Source organism: Ostrinia furnacalis, unplaced genomic scaffold (genome assembly GCF_004193835.3).
Source record: "Ostrinia furnacalis isolate ACB-3 unplaced genomic scaffold, ASM419383v2 OfSCF7604, whole genome shotgun sequence".
Classification (NCBI taxonomy): domain Eukaryota; kingdom Metazoa; phylum Arthropoda; class Insecta; order Lepidoptera; family Crambidae; genus Ostrinia; species Ostrinia furnacalis.
Window position 1 is genome coordinate 226527 of NW_021137843.1, and position 25563 is coordinate 252089.

The 25563-nt window shown below is 35.6% G+C and overlaps 1 protein-coding gene across 1 annotated transcript; it reads right to left on the reverse strand.

The window, feature by feature from the left end:
- Nucleotides 1–1223: 1223 nt before the first annotated feature.
- On the reverse strand, nt 1224–21661 carry LOC114365618 (uncharacterized). The gene is made up of 4 exons (XM_028322234.1): nt 21461–21661; nt 11955–12063; nt 9482–9586; nt 1224–1760 (listed from the first exon to the last, which is right to left on the reverse strand). The coding sequence occupies exons 2-4, from the start codon at nt 11968–11970 to the stop codon at nt 1615–1617; spliced, it is 267 nt and encodes an 88-aa protein (XP_028178035.1). The 5' UTR covers nt 11971–12063; nt 21461–21661; the 3' UTR covers nt 1224–1614.
- Between the last annotated feature and the right edge of the window lie 3902 nt (nt 21662–25563).

Sequence of the window (25563 nt, forward strand, 5' to 3'; positions counted from 1 at the left end):
ATATATCGTTTTAAGTAGTACAGCTCACGCCTCTTCCATGATATATGTGGAAACACAGACACCTCTTAAGCGTGACAGCTTTATTGCTAAAACATAGGGTTGTAGAGATCAAGAGCGTAAAAGTATTATTTCAATGATTTACAACTTTACAACCCAAGTTTGTTGCTAACTGAACCATTCACCTATAAAATGTAATTAGCCCTCCTTATTATGAGCAGCGAAGCTGTGCTGTGGAAGTACCTACCCTACTTCCAAAAGAAAATTCTTCCTTTTTTCCTGGTATGAGAAAGCAATTTGCAGAAACCTATTAAATATAAATCAAATCTATGTTATTAAAGGTTTTTGCCTGCTTTAATATAGCGACTATGTTATGATAATCCAATCGATCCAATAATATTGATACATTTGTACAAGTCGTACAAGGATACAATGTTTTCTTCACATTACATTTTTCTTCTGATGTTTTTAATCTACCGAGCCAAAATTATCTATCACAGTTATAGATTTTTTTATCAATTCCTAATTTTTGGCAATAATACGGTTTTATCATGGTAAACGTACGTTTACTACTTATTTAAATTGTAAAGTTTGAGTATACTTTACATATCTACATCACATACATTGATAGTAATTTACAAACTCTAACATTCGATGTTACTTACCAAGATTAGACATTTACTACGCATTATAAGTCGAGACAAATAATTCTGTAAAACAAGTGATCGCTTATAGTTCATATAACAATGTAAGACCCTGAAACTTGCTTGAATGATATTACGAAACATAGTTGACTGTCAGTCAATATTAAATCTCTACAAAATACCTACATGCCACAATTGCCACACTTCAAAGCACAAAATAGAAACAGCAATAATGAAATATTCAATAAATAAAAAACTTAATAGATTATTTATAAAAAAAACTTGATACATTTATCATATGACATTCTTACATACTAAGTAAAAACGTCTTCGATATTTTTACCCCGTCTTTAGTCATACGTAGTAGAGAAGGAGCATCTAACATGCTATTCTAGATGGATTCGAATTTCTTTCTTCTTTATAATGTGCAGGACTGCTGAGTGAAGAACCACTTTACTTACTGTAAGTTAATGTTATGTTTATAAAAATTCATATTTCTTACCTTTGTCTTACATCGACTAACTGTATGATTTATTTAAATATTTTATTTAAGAATGATTAATATTGAAAATGCTGCGGAATTAATTAAAAATACATAAGTCCATATAGCTTAAACTTGAAACATGATCCAGAAAATGGTCGTGTAAGTATTGTTTTCTGTTTTAAATGGACCCGGTTCCATTTACATAATAGGTATTCTACGCTATCACTGAATACCTTTCAGTCGAATATACGTTTCACGTTTTGGGCGAGTTATTTTAGCTCATCACGCGTTGATATAAATCTCTTGTTTCGTTTTTACTGGGTAATCCTTAGGTAGTTTGAAACTGTCTCTTAAATATGAGAATCGGTGAAAATTGTAGTAGTACTCCTTGCCGTCTGGGGAGTATTGTGGGTAGAGTGTGTACGCTGGAAAGTCCAAGTCCGAGAGGGAGTCCGCGAGAGCGTGCTTCGCGAACTCCTCCTTGTATCGTCATGACTGCTCCCGGTACGCCTGCCTCTTTGAGCACTTCTCCTTCAAGATGTAGCAGAGCGCGATGGCTATGAGCACCGCTATCGCAATCGCCATGCTTATGCTGATCCAGATTATCTCCTCGTTGATGCCACTCGTGGATTTTCCTGGGGACAGAAGATATTCACGCTTACTAAAGCTCTCTTAACCTAAATAATATTCAAAGTTGGGGATTCTCTTGAATATTTTAACGATTACTCATTTAATAATATGTAACCGCAGGATTATGTATAAATTGTGACTCTTTCTATTCACAAATTACAATTTTAGATGACTTTATGCCTCAATCGAAATGATCAGAATGTTGACTTTATAGAGATAAATAAAATGATAGCAACCTAAATGGATAATTGTCGCTGGCACTTAAGTGTATGTTGAAAACCTACGTTAACACTTCGGAATGTAATAACTGTAACAGGATTACATGTCAGGGTAAAGGAATCGCCAAAATGTAAACAGTAAAGCCTACCCTCGTCGGCAAACAAGGTCGAGCTTCGTATACAAGATAGGATAGAAAAACCTCTTATTGCGGAGATATAACCATCAGCAAAATGTTGGGTAAGGAAAGTTGCAACTTAGCTCTAGGATAATCTTGTAATGATATTCCGAAATATGAAGGCACGAGCACGGCATAAAGATACACATTACGGCATCTTATGGAGTTGTAATAGATGCGATTTTGCAACAAACATCTACATTCTGTTATCTGTATCAGACTGGCCCATGCCTTCTATGTAGAGAACTTATATGAGAAAACGAGCGGGTTCTTAAATTCTGAAGAAGTTTCGTCGTGGGCGCTGGAAACTGAAACAGACTTAGGAATTCTAATCTTTTTGATGCGTCTGCACATTTTGTTTCATTTTTCAATCCATCTCAAACTGAGACATGCGACCGTGAAATTATTATCCGCTTCACAGAACCAAAAAGCAATTTCAATGAAGTCTAAGCTAAGCTCTCGAAAAATATGAACGCTGCAAAACCGAATGAAAGAAACGAATTGGTTCAAGTAAATAGAACAGTGGGTTTCTAGTTCATAACTGTGATAAAGCCCACTTTAGTGCGTAAGGGACGGCCATTTTATCGATGCTTTTATTGTTTGTCTTTGGAACATTGTCTTATTTTATAACGAGACATTCTTACTTTTTCAGCCCTGAGCCGCTCAGGGCTGAAAAAGTAAGAATGTCTCAGACAGAGTACGCTCAGGCTGTCTGATATATTTGTAACATTTATTGAAGTGATATTATACAGGGTGTTTGGCGGAAGGTTAGACAAACTTCTTGGGTGTATAGGTAAGGTCATTTTAAGAATACAAGTTCGCCCATTTGACCCTAAGTGAGCTACTTTTTTTTTTAATTGATATTTTTGTTTTTATTATTTTTTATACACATTACTACACTGTATAATTATCTTTATCCAACAGATAATATCGTTTTATGTCTTCTTTTGTTAAGTGCGAGAAAGGAATTTTCCGTTGAATTTTCCTCACAATATCAAACTTTGTGAATTGCATTTTCGTCATGCTCATTCAACTAGTTTAACGTACCTACTAACAGCTGGTCTGCCAATCATAACTCAGCCAAAGTTGAACAGTCCCGGGCAAATGGAATTGTCAGGAGACCCGCAGTGACGAAGTAATTAGAGGCAAATAGGAGAAGTCGGAGTTCAAAGACTTCTCCCCAGTTCGCCCATAAACGTATTCACATGGAATATTTATGAACAACGGAAAAAAAGTTATAAATTGAAGAGGAAAGAACACACACCTAAATACCCTGTGACGGAGAGGGACACACAGAAGATTCTCAGCGTCATTTACAAAGAGTTTTTAGAAAATAATTGGGCACGGCGGGTTTTTAATTACCTACTTATTTTTTATGTTGTTTTCCTTAAATTTCATGCTTACTTTTTTGGCTGTGTGTGCTGTTCAATTATATCGTTATCTGCGTATTTTTCATTTATTAAATTAACCTTCTATACCAGAACCAGGTTTTACGTCAAACGTATCTATGTACTTAATTGAAATTACAGCCGCCAGCATCTTTAGCGCAAGGATCCTTGAACAAAAATTCACAGATTAAAATGGATGGTGCCGACTAACGAGATAAGATGGAGGAGGCAAAAACTCGACGGATTACGTAGAGATATATAACAAGCCCTCAAATTGCGTGGCACACGTAATAGAATTTTTGAAACACACAAATAAACTCGGCTGTGACAAATTGACAAGGTTTACCTCGCTTTGGTGTACGTATCTACGTTACAACGGTTATAGAGTAGATCGTTATTCATTGAAAAGCCGTCTATTTGTCTCTTATTCTGAGAAATTAGGTGTTCGACCTCTGAGATCGACTTTGAGACGAGATGCAAGCAATTTACGATTCTGCGTCTATAATCTTTGAGGTCTAAAATAGTCAGTCACCCATATGTGAATGAGTATTTGAACTTGTCGTGAAAGTATTTGCTCAGATTTGTTCTGTACATGAACAAATTCCGTACTGTCGTAAGCTGAAAATCAGAGAAAATTCATGATGTGGAGTAAATAGATGGTTAATATTTTAAACACAAAACTGTGTCCTTAATATGGCACACTAAAAGGCAAAAAAAAGTACCTATTGAGACAAAATACCTACTTAATTTCTAAATTGGAGCAGTGATTGAGTGAGTGACAATTTCATGCAAGTTTCTTACTTTCAATAATGCAATTAACTTAATTTTAAGTACCTAACTCAGTGAGTTAGTAAGATGGTATAGATTTTACAACAACAAGTAGTTAGTGCGCTAAAGGCTAAAGTAAAGTCCGAACAAAGTTCCAAAAATTTATGAAAATACGAAAACGAACGAACGAAACGAGAACATGGTGGCTGAATTTTCTAACAGAATAATTTATGAAGCATGGTTATGAAGCGTTCGAATTTTAAATATTTTTTTACCCATTGAAACTTCATTGAAATAAGTTTAGAGTAGGTAAGTATATAGGTAAAGCATTAAAAGTTCCCAGACGGATCTATATTGCCTCTAAATGATTCTAGATGCAAAAACATTATTCGATTTCAGTTTTTAAAAAGTCATAAGCAAGGTATTACTACGACCCGGTATTTTTAGTAACACACCGCGTTGCATTTTGCACTATTGTTCGCAATGTAGCGTACTGAATAATGCATTTCACACTGCAATATGAAAACGGATAACTATGTGGTTTGTGAAGGCATAATCCATTTTAGTATGTTGTGGAGCACCGTGTGTTTTGTAACTAATTTATTTATTACCAATATGATGGTAGTAACTAGAACCAATATAATAATGAACGTATGACTTAGGTATGTCTATTGCCCTTTTTCACCATCAATCCCTAATTTTTAAGAGACCCCTATAGTAACAAATTGTATGCATTTTGATTTCATAGGAGTCACTTAAAAATTAGGGATTGATGGTGTAAACGGGCATATGTATACCTAACTAGATCAATGATCAACGCATTTCATACCCTATCGATCCAAATATAAAATATTTACAGCCACTATTTTTATACGCGTTGACGTTATTGTAGGAGCCATGCAATAATATCTAGGTTAAGTCGAGTCAAATGTGCTTACAGATCGCGCACGAGCCTATTTCACTACGTATTTATAGTATAGGCCAGTGCTTTTGTCAGCTAAATCATTTGTCTTGATTATGGGGGTGTAGTCTCAACCCTATACATGTCGCTGTCTTATCTTATCTCATCATAATTATGTACCCATACACTTTCAAACGCAACAGCGATGGATATTTAGTAGATTATATTCTAATATATTCCTAGTTTGTAGCGTGGAACTATATTTACTTAAACAGCTTCATTCTTTGTATTATAGTTTGAAATAAGTAGGTATGATTAGGGACATGAAGACTGAATAAAGTAGAACCCGCTGGTTATTAAGTAAGATAGGCCAGACGTATCAAATTAGATTTTTAAGTAAAAATATCTATTTCATAAAATTAAATGTGCTAGGTAGTGTAAGGGAAAGTTTAGCAAAAACATAAAATGTGAACGAAACTGGATTTTATTCGGCGGTGATTACTTAGCGCGAGCTTAGAGTGGGGCTGGAAGAGTGAAAATGGTTTCCAGGCATATTTTGCGTACATAAAGGCATACATACTCGTACGAGTATCATGTACGAGTAGGTATGGATGCTAGAAAGTGCTGCGTGAGTACTCAGCGTCAAAATATTAACGCAGTAACTTCATATGTGCGTCAAGTTCAGTGGACAATGTGCTATACATAGTGTTTTCATCCTAATGTATAGTAAAATGACTAATTACGACATAAAGTCACACTGTTATGGCATGAATCCCCTTACATATTCCGCTCTGCACTACTGTGTCGTGAAAAGCGCATTATATCCTCCTGAAAACAAACAGCGCACGCGATATCTCTTGTCCATGTAGATACATATGACAGCACATCAAGCTAAATACTGCGGAATCTTATGTAGTTGGAAAAAGTGCTGTTTTACAACAAAAAATTACAATCTGACATGCCGTCAGCGACGGTACGCTGTAATACACTGCGTGATTGATTTTGCCCGCCTACGCCGAGTATCACGCTCTGCTCTAAGCACCGTGTGGCATAACGTATGTTTAGGATAATAATGTATCCGGAGATGTAGAGATGCTGGCTTCAAAATATACAGTTAAAGTACCTGCACATCAATAAGAGTCAATTTAAATTATTTTATTTAAAGTTAGAAGGTAGAAACATTAGTATAAATTAAAAGAGACAATCAATTAAGTGAACACGTATTTCTTGGAAATATAATTTACCTATTACTGGATTAAATTGATAACTTCTTATTGCCGAGTCTTACGGATAATGAATTTATTTTAAATGTAAAACTGTAGGTAATTGGGTAATGTAATTACTTTGAGTAATTACTAAAGATATTTATTTCATTAAATAAGTATTCGTTACCTAAGAAAGAACCCAGATAAAGCTTTAAGAGCTTGATAATTAAATTAGATCTAACAATTCAATTAAGCACGACTATCTTTCATTGATGTCTTTATTTCCTAACACATTAAAGACTGCAAAAAAGGGGAACGGAAAATGGATTGGAAACGAAGGGTATTTGCGAAAAGGATTATTGGATTATTTGTTCATCAGATTAACAAAATGTGCTATAGTAAGAAATATACTCACTGTGTATTTTAATTTATATGTACGTAGTATGTACTTGGATTTTAAGCCTTGTATTTCAGCCTGTGTAAAATTCTACGAAGATAATAAGATTGATAAAACTTCTGAAGAAGTTAATTCAAGTCCCTATCGCAAAGTGCAGCCACAAGCCTTAAAATAAAAGTTCACTGGTTTATTTAACGTGTATTTCGTTTTGCAAAAGAATTGAGGATCTCAGTGAAAAACAAAGAGGAAACAAATCCTTTGTTGTACGCTATGTGCTATATTATCTCGAGTATCTGATCAGCTACGTTGAATTCAATATTCAGATAAAAAATCTGCAGCGCTAATAAAGTGTTCTAGTAAAAGGAAAAAATCAGGGTCATTTCGAAGGACCTTTCCATATATTTTTAACTATCGATAAATCTAAAACTGATAAAAAGTTTGCACAGGAGTTTTGTGACGTAATTTATACAAATTTCTGTGATATTACTGTTAGAACAAAGTTGTAAGACGCGTTATGTTATGGGAATAAGTAAGTCACCACAACTGCCATTTTGCTGTTGCTTGCCGCAAAGTTGATGCCACAGTCATAAATTATTCAGCCTAGTATTCCGTGCAAAGGGATTTGTCAAGTCAATGTTACACGCCAATTAGGTACTAAAAAAATAATAAAAAATAGAAAAAATATTCATTTTTTAATTTCCCAGCTGGCCTGTAAATCTTGGATATGCTCATTATTTTTTGGCCCTACCAGCTTCGAGACAAACATTTGGCAAGTGCTGAGAAAAAGCGCTAAAGCAAACTCAGTCACCACGGTCCGCTGATAGAAAGTGGCCTTATGACCCTCATCTGCCACAAGACTGTGGCAGTTTTAATTGTTTAAATAGTGCTAAGTATGATGTCTATGAGTGTGTTCCGTTATGCGTTAGGGGGCGTCCATAAATTACGTGAGACTTTTAAGGGGGGGAGGGGGTCAACGAAAACCTCACTAAATCTCACGTGGGGGAGAGGGGGGGTCTCGGAAAATATCACGTAATTTTTCCCGCAAGAAATAGAGTAAAATTGCCAGAAAACTGGGTTATTGAAGTAAAAAAAAATGATTTTTTTTATGATAATAATGACAATTTATTCCAAAACGTCTAATCAAATTAAACTAAAAATGCCTCCATCTGCATTTGTGAACACTAAAGATGCAGAATAAATGTCGAAATTAAGAAAATTCGAAATAAAAAAAAAACGTCATCGGCATCGCTACTGCGTAAAAAATTGGCCAAGTGCGTGTCGTCAAGTGTCGTGCCACGTGCAGTGTAGGGTCCCGTAGTTGTCTGTCGTTACCACAATATATTTCAGAAGCAAGCAATTACTTCATCTAAAGTCACTTTTAATATTTTCTTCTAAAGAATTTTTACTGGTTAAGAAATTGTATAATACATGAGTCAAATGACTATTACTCTTAAACTAAGGTAATGTATCTTAACCGTTGTTTTCCTTAAAAAAATCATTCCGACTTTACATGCAGGGGAGCTACCCCAGATTTTTTCTTTTTTTTTTCAAAATTTTATTTTCCGTTTTGTCGGCGTGATTAATAGGTATACCTTCCAAATACCTTCACAAAATTACAGCTCCCCAGTGCCAATAGTTTCCAAGCGAAACCTCGTACAGACAGACAGACATCAAAACTATGTATAAAGGTTCCTTGTCAGGACTACGGAACCCTAAAAAATGACATTACAAACGTATGAAAATATTGTGTATTCGGAGTTAAAGTAACCAATAGTCAAATTTGACAGATGACAAATGACAAGTGGTTAAATAACAGAAAAAAATGATTTTATAACAATGTTTAACTTGACTTTTAATACATTTTTTAATTATTATTTACATTTTATTAATATTTAACCATTAGTAGCAAAATTTAACAATTCGTTATTTTAACTATGAATCAAAATGCTGGCTAGGTTGAAGCAATTGCTTGTCTTACTAAACGACGGGAAGCTAAGGAACCCTGCACTGCGCGTGGCACGACACTGGGTTACTGATTTTTTCATATACATCTAATAGACTCGAAGCATAGATATTGCAAAATAGGCATTTTTATTGGCTTAAATATCACGTGAGATTAGGGGGGTGGGGGAGGGGGTCAGGCAAAATCTCACCAAATCTNTAATAGACTCGAAGCATAGATATTGCAAAATAGGCATTTTTATTGGCTTAAATATCACGTGAGATTAGGGGGGTGGGGGAGGGGGTCAGGCAAAATCTCACCAAATCTCACCAAGGGGGGCGGGGGGGTTGAAAAATGGCCAAAATTGTCTCACGTAATTTATGGACGCCCCCTTATGTCCAGCTAGCACAGTTGACACTGCTCCACACTCATTAGCGACAGCACTGAGCGTGAGTGCTCCAAGTTTTTTCGCGGAGGAACTGCTTTGCGCACCGTCACCACTGCCGGGGGACAGGGTGGTCTGTGGGACTCCTGGGGCCCTGAAAAGGGCGCTGCTCCGTCCTGAAAAAGACGGGGTATACGGTATACCCACTAAAACCTCCGAGGCGTTCCGTCATCGCCTAAGTGAGGGTGTCGCGAGTATCTGGCCGTAGCCTTAGAATTCCGCGAGATTAAGTTATTGTTACTTAAAGATAATTATTATATTGAAAACTTGGAAGCCTTCGTCATACCTCCCATCTTGTTGGAGTAGCCGCCCATCTTGCCGGCGACGCGGGCCGACGCGCCGCCCGCCACCACCAGCACCACGGCGCCAGTGCGCAGGTACCTCACGCGGCCTGAGCAAATAAAATAATAATTAGCAAGTAGGTAGAAAGACATCCATGGAGCTCCGGAAGTGTGTAAAGCCGCTGTGAGGGCTCAAGAGAGAACCAAACTTTATTTCAATTACTAGTAGACCCACTGAATGGGACTCTAGAGCAGTGGGTTTACGGAGGAAAAAACCCGTGGACCCACCGATTAAAACTAAAGCACTTATTTCTTTCGGATCTTCACCAAACTAATCTTTTGTTGCGAAAAGTTTATGAATAGAACAACCTAGCTTAGCTTACTAACTCCATCTTTTTGACCAGCACAAAACTACATTCTGGTGTATATCGATCATCACAAACACGCTTTTGGCCTTTACCAAAATTATACAATGCTATAGATTATAGAATATAATCTTCGGCCATTCCGTTCCAACTGCTGCCATCAATTTATACTCTATACTAATATTATAAAGCTGAAGTTGTGGACCATGACGCTCAACCACCATAAACAAGCTATGGTGTTAGTGCATCTAATTTTCACTATCTTGGTTTGTCTATATATACTGGGCAGGGTAAAAAACTTCGTCACCGCGATGCAGGATTGTATGCGCGGTGGAGTTTGCCATAGTAAGATCGTAACAGCGCCATCTGTTGGTACGGTTTGTAGTGGCGCAATTTATTAATCACAGTTTGTTTATTTGGTTGAACGCGCTAATCTCAGGAACTACTGGACCAATTTGAAAAATTCTTTTTGTGTTGGATAGTCCGTTAATCCCTGAAGGCTTTAGGCTATATATCATCACGCTAAGACCACTAGGAGCGGAGCACCAATGAAGAATGTTTCAAATCAGTGATTTTTTTTCCTTTTGAGAGCTGACGCTGCGTAAACGGTTAAAGTTTCGCATAAATTATGTATGATAGGATTTTCCCCTTTAAAAGTTCTACAAAAAAGTCCGCGACAGCATATGTCTATCTTTTATGGTTGGCTCACTGTAACCTTTTTGTCTGGATGTCTGGATGTTTGTTCCTCTTTCACGCAAAAACTAATAAACGGATTTTGTTGAAACTTTACAGTATTATTATTTATAACCCAGGCTAACATATAGGCTACAATTTATGACGATATGTGACAAACTAAATTTCAATAAATAGTTAAGAGGTGAGAAATATCTTTAAAAACGCCATCTATCGACGTGCTTTTGACGGTCGTAAACATTCATGAGAGCGAAGCCGTGAAACGTATCATTAGTCCTAATTAGGAACTAAATATTACATTTATAGAACTGTTCATAATATTTAAAATTTAGTCATTATAGATATTTTATGTAATTGAATAATTCACTGTGTTTAAACGAGCAAATCAAAGTCTAAATTAGTGACCGCCATCTATCGACGTGCTTTTGACGGTCGTTAACATTCATGAGAGCGAAGCCGTGAAAAGTATCATTAAAATTTTATGTAATTGAATCATTCACTGTGTTTAAACGATCAAATAGTATTCAAACATTTAGATAATAACGTTAAAAACCATTTAAAAATCCTATGAGAACTTTTTCGACTTCTACACGGACGAAGTCGCGGGCAAAAGCTATTTGTAAAATCATCATCATCATCATCATCATTTCAGCCATAGGACGTCCACTGCTGAACATAGGCCTTTGTAAAATAATTAGACTAAATTATTAAAAGTGCCTACCCAAAGTCATTAGTCCACGCGGACGAAGTCGCGGGCACAGCTAGTTTTGCATATACCGTGCAATTTTGCATAGGTATCCGTCGCCCAATCTTGATGGAAGGTGTCTGTCTATGCTGCATTTGCCAAATTGTTCAGTCTAAAATACGACCATTCCTTCCGTTTGTGGTATTTAAAATATTGCCGGAGCATTTGAAATTTAAATTGTAAACGATATTGCACTCTATAGCTACAAGGCCGCTGCAGTTGCAGAGTCGTTTGCGAATTGGAATACTAATGCTTCAAAAAAACGCTTTACTTAATTAATTTTAGAGGTGAGCCGATAGTTTCGAAATTAATGCTTACATATGATAGGTACTAGTTATTATTATATTTTTTACATGTTATATGTAGAAAGTCACTCATCGTTGCATTCCCAATTGGTTAGTTTTTGACACCACTCTTGTAGTAGGTATCCTTTTGTAAATACAAAACACGTCTCTCTCATAGATTTTGTATGACAAAGGACTCGTCACGTCATTGATTGAGTCCGCGTTGAAAATAGGGTTTTGTAGCAAGTGAAAACCTACTCTGTTTTTGGAATAGGTAAAATGTTTTATTGGAAGTTGTATCTTAAAACGATGTCAACTATCCGCTTCTAGTTTGTAGAGGCTATAATTTCATTTATTCTAAAATAACGTATTTATTCTAATGTAAACGTACCCACTATAACCGCCATCGTTGTTTCTGCGACTGCCTCGGAATATATCAGAAGTGACAATCTCCTCGGGTTACATCTCCCGACTTTATCTCGCCTCCATTTCGTCTGCACCTAGAACAAAGGACATTAAATATTTATAAAAGTCTTATTCTGTTTTAAAACACGGAATTTGAAGTGATCATAAAATATTCAGAGAGATATTTTTCATTTATTCACCAAGACGAAGCATTGCTACGATATTACTCAAAACTGACTGATTTTATAATACCTAAACAAATAAAATTGTTCTACTAAACTTCATACCAACTATTTTACTCCAAATCAGGCAAAACTTCTAATAGTCCAGTCAATAAATGCCTTAACGACGTTGTAGAGAGAAATCCGTGGAACACAATTTCTGACCTCGGGACTTTATTTAGCCTAGTTAGGTGGTGAACATAGCAAAGTCCCCGCCCTTAGCCCTTGAGCCGGCGGGGAGAGGGGGGTTTAAAGGTACCACTTTTCGGTTTTTCGCTTAATCCTCGGAAACTATGCGTCCTAGTGACATGACTACTATGAACCAAAAAAAGCTTATTCAATTTGCTACAGGTGAGACCGTCAAGTTTTTCTATATCTTTTATAGTTTTTGCGGCATCTGCTCTAGAAGGTCTGTAAAATTGGAAATTTAATTGTTGTCTTACATGTTTCTTTCAGGAGAAAATCGACTAAATCAACATTGAGAAAACACTATAGACATGCGGGAGCATGTTAAGCCTAGTTCCATGGAGGGGACTGCACCGTGCGTATATTTAGACGAACCAATTAGAGCCACTTTTGACTCCTCATCATTCAAAAACTACTGTGCATTAACACTTCAAATTTGGCCCATGTATTGAGATTTGCAAGATATACATCAGCTTCAAATTTCATAAATATACCTCAAACGGTTATTTAGGTATTGACGTTCAAAAATCGATATTTAGAGCACTAAAATCTATCTATCACATGTGAAATGTTAAAATTTACTGGTTTTTTATTTGTTCCTTTGTATTTACATAACTACCTTTCTGGATGCCAAATTTGAACCTTCGAGGTCATCTGGAAGAGGTTAGAATTTGGTTTATAGGTCAGACATGTAGATTTTTGGACGTCAATATCTAAAGAACCGTTTGAGGCATATTAATAAAATTTGAAACTGATGTATATCTTGCAAGTCTCAACACAAGAGCCAAATTTGAAGTGTTAATGCACAGTAGATTTTGAGTGATGAGGAGTCAAAAGTGGCTCAAAGTGATTCGTCTAAATATACGCACGGTGTAGTCCCCTCGCAGGAACTAGGCTGAACATGCTCCCGCATGTCTAGAATGATTGCTCAATGTTGATTTAGTCGATTTTCTCCTGATAGGAACATGTAAGACAAAAATAAAATTTCCAATATTACAGACCTTCTAGAGCAGATGCCGCGAAAACTATACAATTTATAGAAAAACTTGTCTATCTCACCTGTAGCAAATTGAATATGCTTTTTTTGGTTCAAAGTAGTCATGTCACTAGGACGCATAGTTTCCAAAGATTAAGCGAAAAACCGAAAAGTGGCACCTTTAAACCCCCCTCTCCCCGCCGGCTCAAGAGCTAAGGGCGGGGACTTTTGCTATGTTCACCTCCTAACTAGCCTAAATAAAGTCCTGAAGTCAGAAATTGTGTTCTACAGTTTTCCATCTATAATGCTTTATTGACTGGACTATAATGATTCCGAGTAAAATGCTCATCACTTTGTCTAATGTCTTTGGTCACTCACGTTACTCACTACTGCTGTCTTTGGCCTATGAAAAGTAGACCTACATTACATAAAGTATGCTCAGTGTATTTAGATATCTACATTTAAGCTGTATTAATCACAAGCGTACAACAAAGGGTGAATCAAAACAATAGAGAGAATACTCTGTTTCTGTAATGCAATAGGAGCGCTAGTTAACGAGCTTGTCATGGGCCTTAATAACGTCACAGTCGATACTGACATTGATACAGTCCTATAAAGACGTCGTGTGATTGCTGAAAAGGTAATACAATATCAGGAATGTAGAGTTTTGACAATTACATATAACATGAGTTCATGATGTGGCTCTTGTAAGGTGGATATTAAGAAATATATCGATGTAAGATGAAAATAAGTTATAAGTTTATAAATAAATGATTTACTTTTCGTTACCTCTAAATTAGGGAAAGGTTATCGATATTTACATACAGCATTTTCACTGGATTTCGGATTGTCCTTTATAAAGGTGACCTTTGATATTATTTTGTGTACGAATCTCGCTGTAAGTCCATTCCACTGGTCACTATAATTAAATGTTAGGCCTATTGTAGGGCATGCCGTTACACCCATTACTCATGTCATCATTACACGTGACACACCACTCTACCAATTAATACTTGTATGTAAATGAAAACGTTTTCCAATTGTGATGGTTAGAGTAAATTGAATATGATCACAATTAATGAATGCTGTTGGCATTAAATAGCCGTGTCATTTTATGTTACTGGTGTTTTATTAGCTTATTGTTGATTGAACTCTATGGTTCCAAGAAATAAAGTTACAAAATCACTACAATCAGCACTCGAAATTGTCGCTAAAATAAATAGCTTTTTGTGAGCATTATTGTATTAAAGTTCGGCAATTAGGAAGTTGAGCATGCCGGAGATGAATAATAGCTTAGGGAGGCTGTGTTTGGTCTTGGAAGAGTGATAAACGTTCTTTGTTGTTCACTTTTCAGCAAAGCAACGAGAACCTGTCGCGATATCTTTAATAATAATCGTCAAGAACCATCTTTTTTTAACTCGTCATTTAATTTGTCCTTTTATCAAACTTTTTTTAGGTTCTAAATACCTATTAATGTTAATCTTGAAACTTTAATTTTAGATGTAAAATTAGGTAACATCATCCAAAACTATATTTGCCGTCGATTATTACATAAGATTAATTGTCTGAAATAATAATCGAGATTAGTTTCTATAAAGATTTTAAAAATATTTCTATGTGAGTAATATGTATAAGCCGCCACCGTGAAACATATTTTAAAAACTTTCGCGTGCGCTAAAACCCGAAATTTCACAAAGTAAACTACCTACTTAATATAAATGCAACATAAAAGTTAAGCATTAAGTAAACTTTTTACGCCGTTTTTAAGCTGGTCAGTTTATGCACGTAATCATGGATATCGTTCGTGGAAGCTTACATTGTGTAAATCGTGCAAGTTACGAGCGTACGAATAAATATGAGATCGTAATAATAAAAGTTTGAATGTAACTTTGTAAGTGAAGCAATCAGTTTTTCCGGGGTTTGTATAGAAATTGCCAGAGAAATATTCTTGAGGTTCGAAATTTTAGCAGCTGAATTGAAGTCAAAGTTTCTGTATACCCATTGTGTTAGCTTAAAATAACTCAATTAAGTTTAATGTTAAATTTTAAGCATTGAAATAGCGCGTTCACTCTGGGATAGAAGATAGGCCGAGCACGCAAATCTAATTTCATCTTCGGGAAGTACCGGATGGTAATCTTGTTGACTGAGTTCACTATCCCCCCTCGCGGTAATCATGCTTGTAGTAAGTAAACTTCGCTGTTAAAGACAACGCCCGGAGGAGCACCGCCTTTACATAACAACACACTAGTAAGTCCCGGTTTCCACCAAAGCGGAGCGGAGCGGAGAAGTGTTTTGAATAAACAATCAGATTTCATTATTTCCACATCTCTTCTCCGCTCCGCATAGCTCCTCTCCGCGCTGCCGCCGCTGTCAAATTCTAAAGAAAAATTTTACAGCCCGACATCTTCGCTTCGCCTTGGTGGAAACGGGGCCTTAAAGTACAAGGCGTTTCATTTAACCGTAACCCTTACACGAAACTCATTTACCTTCATCTATTAGGGTTCGGTAGGATGGGAAAGCGGAACCTTTCTAATTTAATTTTCGGTGGGTCCGAAAGGCTTCCTATTAGATAAAATGCAAAGGTATGCTTCTATAGCCTTTTCCGGCGTGTCTATCTATTTTACACCTGAATGAAACCATTTCAATGAAGTGTTTGTCACTATAATGAAGTATACACATAAACATGACTCGTCGATTTATGACATGTTCTCAAAACTCATGGATAATTCCAAGTCGTCGACACATTTGGCGGCCTTGGTCTGTAGAGTCCTTAACGGCAATGATTCTCTTTTTATTAATACTATCTTAATCCTAAAACTTAATTGTAATTGATTTGAAAAGTAGAGTTGGAAGTGAGTAAGTCGGAATTAGGTATTTTTTTATACTTCAACTGTTCAAGTAACATATTTCGAGGAAGTACCCAAAGGTACCGTTTTTCCGGAACCTTTTTTATGCTCAAAATGCGCTCGCTCTGTTTTGCTTTTCCTCATTTGTGGCGAATATTTCAAATCTTGTCACGTTTCGTAATCTAAACGTTCTGCATTAAATGAGGTAGGTAGGTACAAATTGAATTGATAATAGCAATCGCGATCGACATAATTATTATAGTCTGTGTCAATGTAATTTGGAAATCTTTTAAATAAGACAATTATATAATAATAATAATAGAGGGCTTTTTATTGTCAATGTAACTCGGCATTATTGTGTACAAGGAATCAAATTTATATTCCAGGATTATAAAATACAATCTGCAAGGAGATTTAATTAGTTACCATCACAGTTAATTTTATAGCTGGCCCAAAAAATTTAATTTTTAAGCGCCAGGCGAGAATTTGTGGAAAACATTTATTAACATCAAGGTTTCGTGGGATACTCGGGAAGAGGAACAACGCTCCCGGTAGAACCATTAACACGAACCGGGGTTGCCAATAAAAATAAGAATAACGCTTCTTTTTGTCGCAAGAAAGTGGCAATCCTGGAAAATATGGGCAGGCAACGTAATTTCGTAGCACATCTACGGGTAATAGAGTTTTGAAGGAAGATATAATAATAATTAAGTACCTACTGAATGGAGATGTGTGATAGAGACAGCTTAGGAAGTGATTTATTAAAATGTAAAGATATCGAGCAATCATTATTGGATTTATCAGACTATGGAAGTATATATGAGCTAATTGTGCCTTAGGAAATGTAGTAACAAGATGCTTACTCGAAGAAAATAAGGTTCACTTGCATTGTGAAGAGTTTAAAAGATGATTATGAAAGTTGTTCTCCGTAAACTCGCAAAAAAGAAAGTTCATATTGGAAGAAATATGTTACATTTCACGCCCCAACCCTTACATAAATTAAACTTATCTGTAAAGTTTCCGCACACAAACGTTTGGGCTATTTATTTGTGCAGAAGATAACTGTAAAATATTTCTGCCCTAATTTGTACGGAAGATTGCACCCGAGTTAACTTTTTGCCGAGATTTATAACGATGATTCGCATCATATGGGTAGGTTTTCTAGAAATTAGAAAACATAGATCTACATAGGTAATGATATTTCTAGTTTATTAAACCACTTGATATTAAATTACTTCCATGTCTAGTAAGTGAATTAACTTTTTTTTTTTATGCAGAACAAAGCGTGTGCGCCTGATGCTTAGACATAGCTTCGCCCCATTAGACACGTAATTTTAAAATTGTGACCAGTGTTGCTGGATTCATGATAAACACTATCAATAAAACTAGCTTTTAAGAATACATATTGTGAATCTGTAGTACAAATTAATAAATTAAAAAAGCAAGTATTTGACTGCAATCACACCTCATGTGAGATGCAGTCTAGGATGGTACATATATACCTGTCCTGTAAGTGCCTATTCACTCTCGTCTTGAAGAGCATTTATATTAGCATTCTACGCGAAGGGCTTTAATTCTCTTCTGCCACGCAATATAATCCGTCTTGCCAGCTTAAAAAGGTAGAATGGTTGTTCTAAATTATAGCCTCGGGTCCGAGTTAAGCAAATTTTAAAGCAGACATAAACGTTACGTTACGTTTTCACGCTTAAACTGGTGAATAAATTGTGAAAAATTTTGATTTATGGGACCATGGAGAAGGATTATGACTAAGGCCCAGAACAGACGGTGAAACGCAACTGCAACGAAACTGCAACGAAACTGCAACTTTCTGATGATTCTGATGAATGAAACTGAAAGTTTCAAACTGGTCGCGTCATGTGTGGTCTCTCAACGGACGCTATGGCAGAAACTTAGATGCAACTATCTGAAGATTCTGATGAATGAAACTGAAACTGAAAGTTTCAAACTGGTCGCGTCATGTGTGGTCTCTCAACGGACGCTATGGCAGAAACTTAGATGCAACTCAAAAGTAACCAGTTTCGTTGCAGTTGCGTTTCACCGTCTGTTCTGGGCCTTAGGGATGAAATTAGAGATGAAGTTTGTAAGAGCGATAATATAACTCATTGCCTTTAGATATAGATAAAGGTTTTTGAAACAGGATACGCGTGCGTGGAAATAAAATTACGCAGGCAGCAGCTAGTTAGTTGACAAGCTAATTTTGAACTCTATAAAATAGTTATAAAGTACATCTATGCTAACCACGGCCGCCTTTGACGGTGGGTAGAGTCTCAAGTTTCAAAAACATCGACACTCAGACCCTTCGCATAGTTTCCTAAGCTATATCATCTTGTGAGTCCCTTGAGACTACGACTTAGTCCCGTCGCGTGGTCAAATGGAGAAAGCTTCTTCGGCCGTCTTTTTGTAACAGTCAACTGAGCTTGCGACGTCACTATTGATATCGATAGAGCCGATAGGGGTAATACCTCCTGTGGGTATACCCTTAGTGGTAGGTATCAAAGGCGAAGTCTTAGCGTGTAAAAAAGTAGCTGAAGAATCAGTACATTTGAAAGCATTACAATTACGTATGCTTAGAAATAATAACATCATGGGAAACGCGCTGCATAAATGCATAATTATCTTAAATAGATAAGCAAGGCAGTGCAACCCTACTACTAACTTAGATTTTAATTCTGATATCATAAGTGCAGGTAATTGCAGCAAGAACCAATGTGCGAGTATTAAGTGAAGCCAGTGCATTATTATGTAAATATCTTTATCTTTCCAATTATGCTGTGTTCAGGGAATTCCTGAACTGCACGCTTATCTTTGAATTTCAACGAGCAAGGTAGCGTCATGTGGAACTGTATAACATAATGGAAATGTTTGCTTGATGTAGGAACACGGCAAATTCCTCGCATTTGCCATTTAGAATACTGTTGAATAAATTGAATTGCATTTAAGTTATGTGCTTACTCGTATAACATACTCGTAAATAGAGGGTTTACCGATAATGTGAAGTATTTTTTATTTGCAACGATTGTTTTTGATATTATAAAATCAATTATTATGTTTATAATAGGCATAACATAACAGTCACTACGGACATAAATAATGTCAATAAACATCTTCATCATCATCATTATCATCTCAGCCATAGGACTAGAATAAACATCTTACTTTTGTTAAAAGATGTTTGTGAGATCAGATAGAGTACAAAAACATTGTTCAGTATTTGAGATTCTGCCGAACTAGGTACAATACCCATAAATCTTGTCTTCGAAAAAGCAGTAAATTACGATTATCTTGAAAGGGGCTGAGTTCAGCCATACATAAAGTGCTAAAATGTTGCGTTTAGCCCTCTTTCACTTCCTGTATAAATGTATAAATTAATTATAGGTCGAGTAACCACGCTTTTGAATTTCAATTAGAAACCTGATTCATCAAATTTTCGTGAATGGCATTGTTGTAAGAAAACAACATTTCAAAAGCTTTAATTACCAGCGAGACGTGGAAAATTAAGCCTTTAAATATTTCTTATTAATTTATAAGGGTGTCAGGAAAACGGTGTTCTTTCATGAGTGTAATTAATCATACTGCCTTAAGAAAAGTAAACATGTTCTGCCTCCCTTAGCCATATGTAATTAAGTTCACATGTTATTTTACCCAAAATCTAATTTAAATAATGTAGAAGAATGAACGGGTTAATTCTTTCCAATGCTGGTACTAGCTGTTTTTTCAAGTGCTAGTATATTTTTGTTTTAGATGTTTTAGCAATTGGGAAATTTTAATTTGTACTTATAAATATTTAATTGAAAATGTTGCCTTTACCCCGAGGATCTGATTTAATTAGTTCGTTACGATTTCCTTAATGCAGATTTATGTTAAAATATTCTTAATGGGACAATATTATTTGATCCTCTAAAAACTAATTGATCTTTTTTGTATGTGCACTTTTAAAAATAAATGATGTTTTTTATTATATTTTATCTTTATATTAATTATTGGGTCTATATTAGTTGATCTACGGATAAATTATGAATGATCTTCATTAAAGGTAACATAATATTCATGTTTAATATACTCTTTTAATATTTGGTAAACAAAAATAATATTTGATCCTCTTTTTTAGTTATTGATCTTTAATTTTGTTAATTTGATGATTTTTATATCAAGTTTGCCTTTTAATATTGATCACCTAATAAATACATTTCGATCTATGTATAACTTAACTTTAAAATATATTTGATCTAACAAAAAATATTATTGGTTAATATTTTTAATTAAAAAATATCTTTTAATTTACGCGGTACTTTGTGGTTGAGTGACAATCGTCCGTCATTGGTTACTGAGTTGGCCAAGGGCTTAGCGGCCAATAAGCAAGCAGAATGGTACATTGCCATGTTTGTTTAAATTACAAGCTTTGCTTAGTTTGGGACTAGAGGCGCTATGTAAAATAATTTCTTACTTCTGACATCCCTGAACCCGACATCATAATTTTTACCTCTTTATTTTTTTCAAATCGCAAGGTTGATTTTCTCTTAGTATACCGATCTCGACCGTGATCAGTGACCATAAAGTCATCTGTCAACGGGTCGATTAGACACGATAAAAGCACTAAACGATATTTGTTTACTTTTAGTGCGACATCGGGTCGTATGGACCTGATAAGTTTTTTTTTTCAAATATTTACTGTGTTTGACGAAACAATTGCAAAACAATATTTATATTTCGTACTACTGAAAAGACCGAATATATCATCCCGCACCAACGCATCCAGCACCTAAGGTCAATTCGACCCGATAACGCAGTGTGAACGTGTTAAGTATGCTTTTTTAATAAAAAAAATCTTTAAACATCAAGTGCCTTTAAATAGTTTCCATCCTTTGACTACAACTTAATAAAAATAAGTACCATAACATAATTATTTTGAAGATTATTTGATATAGACAAAAAATAATTTATACAAATCGAATTATTTAAAAAAGTATCACAATATTGAATATTTGGTGCTCATTTCTTTTATTTTTGAGGACCAACAAGTAACGATCAGATATAATTTTTACATCTCAAATTTTTTTGCGTAGTTCAAAAGAGGTTAAAATATCGATCGATTTCATTTATTTTATGTCTCAAAGAAAGAGGATCAATCATTAAAATAGATGACCATTTAGATTTTTTTATTTGCCGTTTTTGCTAATTTAAAAAGATCATTTAAATACATGCCATTCTTAATTAAGCTTATAAATAACAGCGTACGCATTACCCTGAAAGAATCAACACGTTAATCCTCCAGGTGGGTCCCACTGTACCGGCCGCGTGCGACCTCAGTCCGGGCCTGGCTCGACGTATCACTTCACATGCTACGCAGAGCCATCAGCCGGAGCGTTCCGATTTACTCCCATTGTCCGGTTTTTCCGAGAAGTTGGCGATGTGTTCGCGAAGGGACGACACGGTCCGACCGGGACGCGCGCCGGGAACGTACTGACGGCGGCCGACTCCCGGGATCCCGCCGCGCCCGGAGCCTCGCCTGCTCCGTCGGGATGTTTCCATGTTTTTGAACCCCCAACTTTTATTCTGTACGATACGCACAAAGCTTCGTGACGTGATAAAGCGGAATTTAAACATTTCAACGCGGAAGTAAGTCGTAACGGAAAGGGTTGATTTTGGGGAGTTAAGAAAGTTGTTTAGCTGAAGATGGCATTTGCATCGACTAATTAGCTGGGTTTTTGGTTTGACTTACTGAAATACTGGCAGGATTAAGAAAATTAAATCATAATGCAAAGATTTACTTCGTTTAGTCCATGCATAGATTACGAGTATATGGTATAACTAAAGACTAAAGGGGATTTAGGAAATTAATGTAGGTAAATTAGGGAATTACTTACATTTTAATACAGTATTTTTATGCAGTTCCGTACTTATTGTGGTCGATACGTAGTAATTCTATCTAGTATCTAGCTAATAAAATTCTGTAGACTAAAGTAACACCTACTTATATTACTTTCAAATTCAGTAGCAGTCAATACTGCTGCAAGGAAAGTTTCGACGAACTTTTTAATTATTAGAACTGACTGCGTAATGCAGTGTGCACTCTTGAGATTTCTCGAGGTGTTATTAAAATTTTACTAGGTTGTATTTTACGTGCCTTCGTGTCTTGTGATGATGAATTCATGGTAATATCTGCATAATGAAAAAGATAAAATGTTGAACCTGGGGGGCTATTCAGTAGTAGGTACACAGGATGTAAAAATATTGAGCACTAATACTTCAGGGTGTGTAAAACATGTAAAGAATCGAACTGCAGAAGAATAGGTAATTTTGTCGAAAACGAGTTAGTTCAAAATTTATGAATGGCCAAAGTCAAAAGAATTATGAAAATAAAATATCAGAAAATCTCACCAATCTGTCAGTCTTGACAAGATTATGATCGGGATCTACTTCCCAAAATGATGTTGATTTATGGATTCTCTGCGTTTATATCATCCCCATTTTGTAATCTTTGTCAATAATTAAATAACTTAGAAATAAGATTGTGTGTATAAAAATTTTTCAGAGGCTGTGCCCAGCTAATATTATTACGTACAATAGTATAATAAACGTAGGAAGACTGCTCTTTATGACTTTTAAACCAATATAATGTTGAGTTAGTGGCTATTAACCTGCAGTTTGGCTATGTTCCCCGGTTGGCGCTGCATTACTGGCTTTCCCAATTAAAATCGGCAGGGAACCACTTTAAATGCTAATGTACTTATTGTTTGTGGTCCTAAAACCAGAATGCTTTTAAGCTCAACATAGGTTTTATAAATAACTAGCTGACCCGGCGAACTTTGTTCCGCCTTAATGGCAATAAATAACGGGAGTAAAATCCCATGTCCTTCTCCTGGCTCTAAACTACCTCCCTGACAATTTTCAGCTAAATCAGTTCAGCCGTTCTTGAGTTATAAGTGGAGTAACTAACACGACTTTCTTTTATATAATAGATAATTAATTTACATATGGTAAGAGGTAAAATATTAATTGGTACAAAACATAACCAGAGTGAAAACCTCTTTTGTGTAAAAGAAGTCATTTTCAGGCTTTTAATCCAAAACTGTTATTATTCTGTTAGATGGACCGAAATGCATAAGTAATTCCCGAGGTTTTCAGTCACTTTAAGGCGACGATATGCTATAAAATCTTATATGTTATTACTTAGATTAGTTTAAACTATGTTTGTAGTTTTCAGAGCAATTGCTTTAATTATGAAAATTCTATTTATTAAACGTTCCAGCTGAAGTTATCACACTTCCAGCTGAAGGTATCGAATCGATACCATGTTTATCCACCATGACAATATAGTATTTATCTTCTCAATGGCTCAGGTTTGTTCCAGTCAGTTTAATGTATGCTGCAGCGGTAGCCGTCATCAGTCTTCTTTATGAGCGTGTCTTTTAGTTCATCTACATTAATTAATATTCGCGGACAGGCACGTTCTGCTGTTTTCACCCTCTTTTCGTGATTTAATTATCATAAATAAATAACTCGTCTCTCAAAATCCTTTTAATTACAGCGTCATTCACTTAGCCTAATTAACGTATCGGGTGTATTCTGACAATAAACGTGATGATTTATCTTAGCCATAAAGTAATATTATTTGAAGGATACTTACTTATTACCATTAACCCTGCATAAAAGCCATTTGCATAGCTTTTCGACTGAAAGGATAATATTAAATGCTATGTGAGTATCGTTCTCCAGGGAATACAATAAATTCTGCCTGGTTTAAATTATGGCTATAATGTTTTTCATTATAATTATGGGGATCATAATAATGAGTTCTTTCTTTACGCTTGCTTATAAAAACTCAAAAACTAAGCTGTATTTGCAATTTGTGATTAATAAATATAAAACAGTTTTTCTTTCGAAAAGTCTAGATTAGATAGATTTTACTAATTTGCCTTTGTTAACTGTTTTCGTTTGGAAGACCGAAGACTATTGTGGACGAGAAACCAAGTTTCCGACGGTAGAGCACACGCGCTCTTTAGTAGATTATCTTACACGTCTATGTTATCCCAATCAGAGTAAATTAACTAAATTAAGGTACTTAGAGAAATTACACTTATGTATATCTCAATTATGGTGTAATTAGACTAAATATCTACCTACTTCTACAGGGATATACGCGATGCGATATCACGCCACGTTCAAGAGTTAATTTGCTTGTTTCATTACATAAAGCAAGTGATCATAAGTGCCAAATGGCAACCCATGTCACCCATTTAATCTGTGGGTTATTGCCTAATCCGTGGTATTCTGACAATAGAACCAATTGAAGAATTTCAGTCGATAAGCGCCTGTGACCTCTGAGGGAGACGACGATTGTCTCTACAATAGCTTTGTACTTTCATTAAGCCCTAAAAATTTACGACAGATCCCATAAACATCCATAAGGCTTAAAATAATACCAGCATTTACGTAAAATGACGGGTGAAGGTGACGCACCGAGAAATTTAGGGGTCCCAAGGGGATGTAGAGATCGCCAAAGTTATATTATTCTTAAGCGATGATCGCTTCATTAATAACTTTAAGGAATTTAAGATTATGGGTGCCAGGAGATCAATGCTTAGGTATGAGAAACGTTACGTTTTGTGTCCTTTGAGGATTGTAGGCAGAAAAATTCAAAATAATGTAAGATAACTTTATCAATCAAAGGTAAAACAAGAAAAGATATAGGTAGGTACTAGAGACGTTTATATTACTTATATTGTGTATGTTTATTCCTGAGGAACGATTTCTCGTCTCCCGTAATGAAAAATCCGCGTGAAGTCGCGTGCGAAATCCTGTAAATTAATAAAACGGCACACATTTTTCCGCTGACGTCACAACAACTACGTGAAATAGGAAACGTAATATTTCAGCCCGTCTAGAGTCGGGCCTGATAAACTCGGAAAGTGAATAATAAAAATCCAGACATGAACCTACGTCCGATAAATATATTCAGGGAGTCTTCAACATTTTATTGATTACCGCTCTTTCTTTTTCCTCTTTCTGTTTCGCATTTGAATAATTAATGACTTCATTTTGTGTTTATTTCAATATTACTGAAAGTATACTGTGGAATAATAATAATAATTAGGTACTTAGCCGTCTTATTATGAATTAATTAGGGGAGAGTTCGGTATATTGTACCGCCGGGTAAATTGTACCACCCTCATATTTCGTAAAGTATTTATTGAATGTCTGTAATTGCAACACTCAGCGATACACAACTAAAATCAATTAATATCGGCCATGTGGTTTTTGCCGTGACAACAAACACGTGTGTTTTATTTTGAAAAGTATTTTTTCATTGTTTTCAAGTAACTTTTGACAATACATGTTCAGATT